The 11,256-nt window shown below is 43.4% G+C and overlaps 1 protein-coding gene across 5 annotated transcripts in view; it reads right to left on the reverse strand.

Moving 5' to 3' along the window:
* The window catches only part of PTGER2 (prostaglandin E receptor 2), a 188,891-nt gene extending 186,289 nt beyond the window's left edge, over positions 1–2,602 (reverse strand). For 3 of the 5 annotated variants that reach the window (XR_014148475.1, XR_014148474.1, XM_006735562.3), the window contains exon 1: positions 907–2,588. Coding sequence is in view for 3 of the 5 variants with exons in the window: in XM_006735562.3 (XP_006735625.1) it covers positions 907–1,749 (843 nt within the window). In the remaining 2 variants the exon portion in view is untranslated. Of the gene's footprint in view, positions 1–906 lie in introns of all 5 variants that reach the window. The other 2 variants (XM_031030466.2, XM_081830515.1) reach the window with 2 other exon arrangements.
* Positions 2,603–11,256: the final 8,654 nt, after the last annotated feature.

Raw genomic sequence — 11,256 nt, forward strand, 5'->3', positions numbered from 1 at the left:
CAGCTGGACGTGCCTAACTCCCATCCCTGAGATGGACCAGCCATTCCTGTGTGTAGCTTTGTGCTCAGCAAATGCATGACTATAAGCTGAAGAACAACTGTAGATATTTCTGATAGTGATATGAAGAGGGTATTTTGTAAGAAGATACAAATGCCTCCTTTAGAGGGATTGCAAAAGTTTAGCAAGAGGTTTCCCCAAGCAACCATCTTTCCCTTTAATTATCATTATGGACATAATATAATGTCCACTTTTTTTTTTCATGGCCACAAAGAGTTACGCTCCTAATATGTAAATTGGGAAACTTGTAAAGTCTGTGTTTGTTGAACTTTTAGGGCAAGTAATGAATGCTCTGAGCTTACCAACAGGGATGCTTCTCACTTGGGACCATTCTAAATGGCAGCTAGAATGCTGGGTGTCGGGTACCACATTTTGTGTTGGGAGAAACAGAAGGCAAAGCATGGAGAACTCGCACCAGTGAATGGGGAATACCTAGAGGCGAACTGCAGCTCGGGAAAGTCAGGTTGTAGCTGATACCCATCCACAGGTGGAAGGGGCTGCCTCCTCCTCAGGCACGAAGCCAGGCTGGCAGAGGCGGACAGGGACATATCCCCCCTTGTAACTCTAGGCTGGGGGTCTGGGCCGGCTTAGCGGAGGGCCAAGGATCCCTTTCAGGGGGACTGTGTTAGGTGTGAGAAAACACTGGCATAGAGCTGCTGAAGGCCAGAGTTAGGGGAGGAAGGAAGTGGGGTGAAGGTGAGCAGCGAGAAGAGAAGGCTCTAGACCTCAAGAATCAGAACTTATTTTTAGAAGTTGCAAAGGCATGGCCGTGGACAGTGTGGGAGCGAGAGGGGAGAGAGTGAGAAGGCTGCTCAGAGCTGGGCTGTGGAACGAAGTGAGTTAACTCACCGTGAAAGGCAAGGAGCAGACCGCAAAGGTGATGGTCATAATAGCCAGGAGAATGAGGTGGTCCGTCTCCTCCGCCATGGACACCCTTTCCCCTCTCCTGCGGGTCCCAGGGCCATGCCGGCAGCTGCCCAAGTTGGGTCCGCAGCGACTTCTCCTGCTCCGACGGTGCATGCGGATGAGGTTGAGGATGACACTGAAGTTGCAGGCGAGCACCGCGACGATGAGGAGCAGTAGCACGGTGGCGTACAGCTGCAGGTACGTGGTGTCCTCGGGCTGGATGAAGCACCACGTCCCGGGGCAGTACTGGACGTACTGCTTGGAGTCCAGCAACGGCAGGGAGCAAAAGAGCAGAGAGACCGTGTAGATGGCGGGCAGCACGGCCAGGCCGCCTCGGCGCGTGACCCAGCGCTGGTAGAAGTAGGGGTGCCCGATGGCTAGGTAGCGCTCCAGGGCCATGGCGAAGAGCATGAGCATCGTGGCCAGGCTGAAGAAGGTCATGGCGAAGGCGAAGTAGGTGCACGCGCGGCGCTTAGGCGCCAGTGCCACCAGGGTCTGGTTCCGAGCGTAGGAAGCCAGCACCACCGGGCTGATGAGGCAGGTCCCAAGCAGGTCGGTGAACACCAGCTTTGTCACCAGCACGTGGAACAGGGAGATAGAGTTGCCGCGTCCTGCGCTGCGTCCCGCGTCCCCCTGCCAGCGGCGCGCCAGCAGCGCCAGCGCGATGAGGTTCCCCAGCACCCCGGCCGAGAACATCACCGAGCTGATGGCCGGGCTTTCGCCGGAGCGGAGCCACTCCAGAGACCTGCAGTCTTTCGGCAAGGAGTCATTGGAGATATTGCCCATGGCGGAGTGCCGGGAGGAGAGATGCGCCCTCCTCTCCCGGCTCGTACCTGGGAGGACGAGGGTCTGAGAGCAGGAGTGCTCCGAGAAGCTGAAGGAAAGGGGGAGGGACCCAAGTCCAGAGCCCCCTTCCGGCCCCCAGCGCGCCCAGGGAAGGCTCGGCCCCAGGGCTCGCGTTGCTCTCGGAGAGGCCACCGCTAGGCTGCAGCATCCGGGCGGCGCTCGAGGCTCCTTTGCCGAGCCGCGCCCACCTCAGCCGGGAGCCCGCACCCAGGGGCAGCCGCCACCGCTTCCGCACCCTCCTGGGGACGGACTCAGACGCGGGGACGGACTCAGACGCGGGGTCACGGCGCCTGGGGCTAGCGCCCGCCAGCTACCCAAGGGCTGGAACGCGCGCCACACCCCGTGGGGGCACTGCGAGTCCCTCAGCCGGGACGGGGAGAAGAGAGGGCCGGAACGCCCGCCCCGCGCGGCGCTGGGCGGGGGCGCGGTGCCCCCCGTTCCGTTCCCTCGGGGTTGGGTGCTGGAAGCCGCACGGCCGCTGACCTTGGCTAGGAAGCGTTTAGCCCCAGCAGAGGGCCGGGAGGGAGTGCGGGGCACTTGTGCGGTGTGCGCAGAATTCACCCAAGGCAACAACGGGAAAGCAAAGTGACTCACCGAACAATAGAGAAGGTAGAAGGACCCAGTCCCGGGAGATGTGTGTAAGAAGGGAACAACAGGCACCAAAGACCTCTTGCAGTAGAACCAATATCTTCTTTTTCTTTTTCTTTTGACATTCTCAGGAAGATAAACTAAGAAGGCGGGACCAGAATTAGGAGGAAGTGAAAAGCTCGCCTGGTTGTCCAAGGAACCAAACCCTGCGCACCGCTGAGCTATCTGTTGCGCTGTTGGCTTTGATTCAGTTGCCAGCATTTCGCCTTTTCCTATGTCAACACCCTAACGGATCCCCACTTGTTTAAGTAAGCAAGAAAAGAAAGAAAAGAAAAGAAAAAGAAAGAAATGTTCCTTGTGTATAGAACTGTGTTTGTGAACACAGCTTGAAATCATTGCACATTGTTCTCTAGTCAAGCACAGCCTTGAAAGAAAATCTTGTTCAGGATTAATTTCTTCACGATAACCGTGCAGAGCACATCTGGAAAGACCCATTCCTGGTAAAGCTTTTTAGTAAGTGGCCAGTTTTAGAAACTAGAGCTGACAAAAGTAGACAACACTTCTGTGTTGTCACAATTGCAGACTCCTGAAAATGGGCTGGTGTTTAAAACTGTTTAAACAAGGGCGCCTGGGTGGCTCAGTTGGTTAAGCGACTGCCTTCGGCTCAGGTCATGATCCTGGAGTCCCTGGATCGAGTCTCGCATCCGGCTCCCTGCTTAGCAGGGAGTCTGCTTCTCCCTCTGACCCTCCCCTCTCTCATGTGCTCTCTCTCATTCTCTCTCTCTCAAATAAATAAATAAAATCTTAAAAAAATAAATAAATAAATAAAACTGTTTAAACAAATAAAATCCAGTTTGACAGACAAAAGGGGGTAACTATATTCTGTAAGGAAGGTCACATTCACTTGGGGAAGGAGGAAGGACTGGGAGACGGAAGGATCTGCATAGGGAACAGGCAAGGGGTAAAAGTCATCATGGTGGAATAAAGAAAAAATTACCTGCCGACGAACACATCTTCCCACAGCCTGCTTGCTCTCCATGAATATTTTAGCTCACCTTGATAATTCTGGCCTTGGGATTGGAATGGAGATGGGGCTCCCAACAGGGCAAGTTCAAATGGAGTCTATTTTTCTCAAATAAGAAGTTCAGCAGTCACAGGCAGGTGAGCCTCCCCGGACCCAGTCTCTTTGTGTTCTACAGCCCTTCATTCCTAGCATGCTGGTTTTCTGTCTACATGTTTTTCCCCCATATAGTCACCAGCCGCTGCCTATATCAGTCAGGATGCAACCAGAGAAACAGAACCACTGTAAGTGATGAAGAATGAGAGATTTATTATTAGGCACTAAACCTGCGCTGTTCAGTACGGTAGCCACTAGCCACATGTGGCAATTTAAAGTTAAGTGAGTTAAAATTAACTAAGTAAAAATGTAGTTTCTCATTTGCACTAGGTACATTTCAAGTGCTCAGTAGCCACAGGCATGTGATTAGTGACTATCATATTGGGCAGCTCATATACAAAACACTTCGATCATCACAGAAGTCCTATTGGAGAGTGATGCATTAGACCCTACGCAATTGTGGGAGCTCCTGGAGAAGTCCATGCAAAGCTGTTTGCTGTCTTTGGTTCTAGTGTTGATTGAACCTGAAGTCACCATAGGTCAGACAGAGTGGTGGTCGGGGTAGAAAGCTGGTTGTGGATAAAAGCAAGTACAGGCTTGGAGCCTACAGGGATAAACTGGAATTCACAAACAGCTAGAATCTTCAAAGACAAGCTGAACTTGTGTGTGTCTCTCACCACCTCTGACCTTGATAATGCAGGTATACTGTGGGAGAAGCTGGCATCCTGCATGGGGCTGCACATGCACTTGGCTTAGGATGCAGAGAAGCTGAAGGAGGAGATCTGATGGCAGCTGGAGTCTGCGTGCTGCCTCATACCTGCAAGGTGAGCCGGCAGATCAGGGACAATGTACTGGAGTTATCACCGTGCCTGGAGCCCTGCCTTGTCCTTCAGAGCATGAAAACCATAGGTGCTGCTTCACTGCTGTCTTCTCAATCTCACGCAACACTTGTCTTGTGGCTAATGCTAACCTTGAAACCATGCAGGATTCTGAGGAACAGATCCTGCTCAGCTGAGTCAACTCAGTATAAAGCTACCACACTGCCCCACAGGTCCAGGCATTAAGTCTGCACTGAAAGCAGATGGTGAGAAAGAGGCAGCCTCTGTGAGCTTGCTCTCTCTCGTGCCTGTTTCTTTCTTCAGAAAAGCTCATTTTCCAGAAGTACCCCGATAGCCTTCCCTTCATATCTCATTAGCCAGAATTAGGGTAAAATGGCCACTCCTTAGCTCCAAAGGAGGCTGAGAAAGAGGGGGTACTGAACATTTCCGGCTTCTTCCAGAGTAGAGGCAGGCAGGGGAGAAGGGGCTCGGAATGGCATTGGGTTGGTCAGCCGAAAGTGTCTGCTGCAGATCTGCACAGTGGGTTCACCACTCTCCCCTTCTTACAGCCAGGAAGGAAGTGCAAGAACACCCATTCCGAGTCCTTCGTTTGCAGTTGAAGAAACTGACGCACAGAAAAGTTGAGTATCTTACCCAAGGATATACAAAGTTAGTGCAAAGCTAGGAGTATGGAAGCCAGACCGTCTCATTTACATTACAGATCTCTGCATATTGCACACACTGTCCATTTAAAGCCAGAAAGGAGCCCTTGGCACAATACCCATCCTCAATCCTGCATTAGAGCTCACTGGCAAATCACTCAACACAATTTAGATGTTACTTTTTGCCTAACATATTGATAAAGTTTGAAAAGATTACACATATCCAGGATGACCAAACAGAGAGAGAAAGGGGCTTGTTGTTGGTGGAAGTGTGAGTGTGGGTAGAACCTTTCTGGTGAGAATGGTTTATTAATTATCACAAACTTTGAATATGCTCCAGCACAGAAATAATGTTATAGAAATGTACTGCCTCAAGGAGACATAATCTAACAAATACACAAAGTTGTCACACACACACACACACAGCAGGAAGAATGTTCATTATTTCAAGAATCTAGAACTAAATGTCCTTCCATAGAGGACTGGTTTAATAAATTTTGGTGTACCCATGCGAGAGAATATATAGTCATTAAAAAGGATGACGTATATCTATATCTCTTGATAATGATCTTTACCACATAGTGAGTTAAAAGCATGTATATTATTTCATTCATATAAAATTATATGCATAAATATTTGCATAGAGCAGCATCTAGAAGGATGTTCAGCAAAATGTTAGTAGTAATTTCTCTGGGTAGGACTTTCTTCTTTAGGCCTGTCTGTTTGGGCCAATTTTTCTATAAATATCTATTACCTTCATTTTAGGAAATTCAAGGAAGCTGCTTTTTGTTTAGAAAAAATTAATCATTGGAGGAGAATGTCTTTTCTACTTGACAGAAAGCAGCAAGTTAGATGCTAATGTTTTAAATCCTCTTCCAGTTCTACTGTTTAACAAGTAGGCAGATCTTGCCAGTTATTTGAGACTGAAGAAGATTAGAGATATATCCTTATATTTTTCATAAGGGTTTTGCAACTGTTATTCTTATTTGAAGATTGGAAATCATCACATATTTTGCACCATTTCTAACGAGATGTTGTCCTGCCCTACTTCAAGTGACTGCTCTGACATTAGATTTTTGTCATCCCTTAACCCAATTCTGATACTACCATTGCCAGGAAGTCCCTCTTTCATAAAGGTGGGAACAGAAGTAAAAAAAAACCCCAAAAACCCCAACCCAAATGCAGTCAATAAAAGTCAATTTTGAGACAGGTTAAAAAAAAAATAAGGGTAATTGTGAGTGGGTAGATACAGAATCTTAGTATAGAAATAGAAACTATAAAAAAGAACTGAATGGAAATTCTAGAACTAAAATTTACAGCAGCTTGGAGTTGGCAGAAGAAAGAGTGAGCTTAAGGACTAATCACATCTGGTCACCTTTCTTTCCTTGTCATCATTACTTTTGTGCTCATTGGAAATAGTCTCACTCTTCCCATAACATGTGAGGCTTGCCCTGTTTTTATCCATGAAGTGAAGCATGGGTTTTCTGTTCTCTCAGATCCCTCAAACCTCTCTGAGATATGTGGTGCAGAGCCACATTATCTAGGAAATGCCTGTGTTAACATTTAAGCTCTCTTGTTCTCTTGAACTTCACCATCCCTCCTTCGCAGCCTGTGGACCCGGTGGGGGAAGAAGTGGGACAACTTTGCTCTTCCTCGTCTCTTCGGACCTAGGTCTCCTCTATGCCTAGTCTTTCAAAAGTCCTATGCCAAACATTGACACCTGTGTTCTGTTAAATTGTCCTTTTCCTGAGGCAGTCAATACCACACCCCAGCTGCTGCTAAAACTAGGTAAAGGGCTGGACTATCAGCAAGTACTGGGCAACAAAATACATAGGTTAATATGTCAAATTATAACATTTGCCTTCACGTAGGTGTGTGTATATCCAAGGCTTGGTGGACTTATTACAACCTCATACAAAATCATAGGATTGTTTGAGAAACAATTTGATAAAGTCTTTGTAAGACCTGAGTCAATAAAAAGTGCTTTACAAATGGACGTAGTACAATAGTTTTCTTGTCCTTAGATGGGAAATGTCAGAACCGCTTACTAGCACCAGGAGTTAGATAAAATGAGTTACTCCAATAATGCCAGGAAGGCAAATGGCCTATGATTCTAATTTCCTTTTTAAGATTGATAGAGAACAAAGAATCCAATATAGTCATGAAAATTCTCTTTACTTAGAAAGGTTTGCTTCCAAGGACAAAACCAAATACAGGACAGAAAAGCACATATAACAGAAAAATCAGGCTATATTTATTCAATTTGTTTGTATAAAGTAACAACTCATCACAAAGATTTTGGAAAAATTAGAAGGAAGGAAAAAGTCACCCACAACCCTTGATGTGTTTGTTTCAATTTTTCTTCAATGCACTTTTTTTTTCTTTTCACAGCTGTGATAATATTATATGTAAATTTTTCTATACTGTTTTTTAAAAAACTTAAAAGCATGTTGACTAGCTTATATTGCAATATGCATTAAAGGCCTTAAAAATGTTCATGCTCTGAGATCCAGAAATTGTACTTCTAGAAATCTATAGTCCATTTATTTATTCACTCAACAACAATTTATTAAGGCATGTATTTACTGAGGCAGCAGAGTATAGTTTGAAGAGCAAGGGTTCTAGAGTCAGATTGCTTTGGGTTTTTTTTAAGTTTTTATTTAAATTCCAGGTAGTTAACATACAGTGTTATATTAGATTCAGGTGCAATATAGTGATTCAACACTTCCATACATCACCTGGTGCTCATTACAGCAAGTGCCCTCCTTAAGGCCCATCACCTCTTTCACCGACCCCCCCCCACAATGTAACCATCAGTTTGTTCTCTATAGTTAAGGGTCTGTTTCTTGGTTTGTCTCTCTTTATCCCCTCTTTGCTTGTTCGTTTTGTTTCTTGAATTCCACATATGCATGAAATCATATGGTATCTGTCTTTCTCTGTCTGAGCTATTTCACTTAGCATTATACTGTCTAGATCCATCCATGTCATCATTGCAAATGGCAAGATTTCATTCTTTTTTAAAAAATTGCATTCTTTTTTATGGCTGAATAATATTCTATTGTGTGTATGTGTGTGTGTGTGTACCACCTCTTCTATATCCGTTCATCAATCGATGGATATTTGGGCTCTTTCCATAGTTTGGCTATTGTAGATAATGCTTCTACGAACATCAGGTGCATGTATCCCTTTGAATTAGTATTTTTGTATTTTTTAGATAAGTACCTAGTAGTGCAATTGCTGGTTCACAGGGTAGTTTTAACTTTTTTGAGGAACATCCATACTGTTTTCCCCAGAGTGGCTGCACCAGTTTGCATTCCCACCAACAGTGCAAGAGGGTTCCCCTTTCTCTGCATCCTCACCAACACCTGTTGTTTCCTGTGTTGTTAATTTTAGCCATTCTGACAGGTATGAAGTGGTATCTCATCGTGGTTTTGATTTGCATTTCCCTGATAATGAGTGATGTTGAGCATCTTTTCATGTGTCTGTTGGCAATCTGTATGTCTTCTTTAGAAAAATGTCTATTCATGTCATCCACCCATTTCTTAACTAGACTGTTTATTTTTTGGGTGTTGAATTTGTTAAGTTCTTTATAGATTCTGGATACTAATCCTTTATCAGATATGTCATTTGTAAATATATTCTCCCATTCCCTAGGCTGCCTTAGTTTTGTTGATTGTTTCCCTCACTGTGCAAAAGCTTTTTATTTTGATGAAGTCCCAATAGTTCATTTTTGCTTTTCTCTCCCTTGCCTCCGGCAATGTTTCTAGTAAGAAGTTGCTGCAGCTGAGATCAAAGAAGTTAGAGCCTGTGTTCGAACTCCTCTAGGATTTTGATGGTTTCCTGTCTCATGTTTAGGTCTTTCATCCATTTTGAATTTATTTTTGTATATGGTATAAGAAAGTGGTCCAGTTTCATTCTTCTGCATGTTGCTGTCCAGTTTTCCCAACACCATTTGTTGAAGAGACTAGTTTTTTTTTCCCCCATTGGATATTCTTCCCTGCTTTGTTGAAGATTAGTTGACAGTATAGTTGTGGGTTCATTTCTGGGTTCTGTATTCTGTTCCATTGATCCATGGGTCTGTTTTTGTGCCAGTACCATGCTGTCTTGATGACAACAGCTTTGTAATATAGCTTGACATCTGGAATTATGAGGCCTCCAGCTTTGCTCTTCTTTTTCAGGAATACTCTGGCTATTTGGGGTCTTCTGTGGTTCCATACAGATTTTAGGTTTGTTTGTTCTACCTCTGTGAAAAATGCTGGCAGTACTTTGATAGGGATTGCATTAAATGTGTAGATTGCTTTGGGTAGTATAGACATTTTAACAATATTTGTTCTTCAAATCCATGAGCATGGGATGTTTTACCATTTCTTTGTGTCCTCTTCAATTTCCTTCATAAGTGTTCTATAGTTTTCAGAGTACAGATCTTTTACCTCTTTGGTTAGGTTTATTCCTAGGTATCTTACAGTTTTTGGTGAAATTGTAAATGGGATCAATTCCTTGATTTCTTTTTCTGTTGCTTCATTAGTGGTGTATAGAAATGCAACATATTTCTGTACATTGATTTTATATCCTGCAACTTTGCTGAATTCATATATTAGTCCTAGCAATTTTTTGGTGGAGTCTTTCGGGTTTTCTACGTAGAGTATCATGTCATCTGCAAATAATGAAAGTTTGACTTCTTCCTCGCCAGTTTGGATGCCTTTTATTTCTTTTTGTTTTCTAATTGCTGAGGGAAGACTGCCAGTATTATGTTAAATAGTAATAATGACAGTGGACATCCCTGTCTTGTTCCTGACCATAGAGGAAAAGCTCTCAGTTTTTCCTCATTGAGGATGATATTAGCTGTGGGTCTTTTGTATATGGCCTTTATGATATTGCGGTATGTCCTATCTATTCCTACTTTGTTGAGGTTTTTTTGTTTTCGTTTTTTTGTAATCAAGAAGGGATGGTGTATTTTGTCAAGTGCTTTTTCTGCATCTATTGAATGGATCATAAAGTTATTATCCTTTCTTTTACTGATGTGATGTATCATGTTGATTGATTTGTGAATATTGAACTACCCCTGCAGTCCAGGAGTAAAACCCACTTGATCATGATGAGTAATTCTTTTAATGTACTGCTGGATTCAATTTGCTAGTATCTTTTGTGAATTTTTACATTTGTGTTCATCAGAGATATTGGCCTATAACTCTCCTTTTTAGTGGGGTGTTTGTCTGGTTTTGGAATCAAAGTAATGCTAGCCTCACAGAAGGAGTTTGCAAATTTTCCTCCCATTTCTATTTTTTGGAACAATTTGAGATGAATAGGTATTAACTCTTCTTTAAATGTCTGATAGAATTCCCCTGGGAAGCCATCTGGCTCTGGACTTTTGTTTGTTGGGAGATTTTTGATTACTGACTGAACTTCTTTGCTGGTTATGGGTCTGCTCAAATTTTCTATTTCTTCCTGTTTCAGTTTTGGTAGTTTGTATGATTCTATGAATCTGTCCATTTCTTCCAGATTGCCCAACTTGTTGGCATATATTTCTTCATAATATTCTCTTATGATTATTTGTAATTTTCTGTGGTGTTGGTTATGATCTCTCCTCTTTCATTCATGATTTTATTTATTTTGGTCCTTTCACTTTTCTTTGTGATAAGTCTGGCTAGGGGTTTATCAATTTTATTAATTCTTTCAAAGAACCAGCTCTTCATTTCCTTAATCTGTTCTGGTTTTTTTGTTTACTTGTTTATTTGTTCCTATATCATTTATTTCTGCTCTAATCTTTATTATTTTCCTTCTTCTGCTGGCTTCAGGCTTCATTTGCTGTTCCTTTTCTAGCTCCTTTAGGTGTAAGGTTAGGTTTTGTATTTGAGACTTTTCTTGCTTCTTGAGTTAGGCCTGTTTTGCAATATATTTCCCTTTTAGGACTGCCTTTGCTGCATCCCAAAGGTTTTGGACCATTGTGTTTTCATTTTACTTGCTTCCATGTACTTCTTTAATTTTTTAATTTCCTGATTAACCTATTCATTCTTTAGTAGGATGTTTTTTAACCTCCATGTATTTGAGGTCTTTCCACATTTTTTCTTGTGGTTGACTTCAAGTTTCATAGCCTTGTGGTCTGAAAATATGCATGGTATGATCTCAATCTTTTTGTTCTTGTTGATGCCTGATTTGTTACCTAATACGTGATCTATTCTGGAGAATATCCCATGTGCACTCGAAAAGAATGTGTATTCTGCTGCTTTAGGATGAAGTGTTTGGAATATATCTGTTAAGTACA

The sequence above is a fragment of the Leptonychotes weddellii genome, chromosome 9 (genome assembly GCF_054177405.1).
Source record: "Leptonychotes weddellii isolate Sample4059 chromosome 9, ASM5417740v2, whole genome shotgun sequence".
Taxonomy (NCBI): domain Eukaryota; kingdom Metazoa; phylum Chordata; class Mammalia; order Carnivora; family Phocidae; genus Leptonychotes; species Leptonychotes weddellii.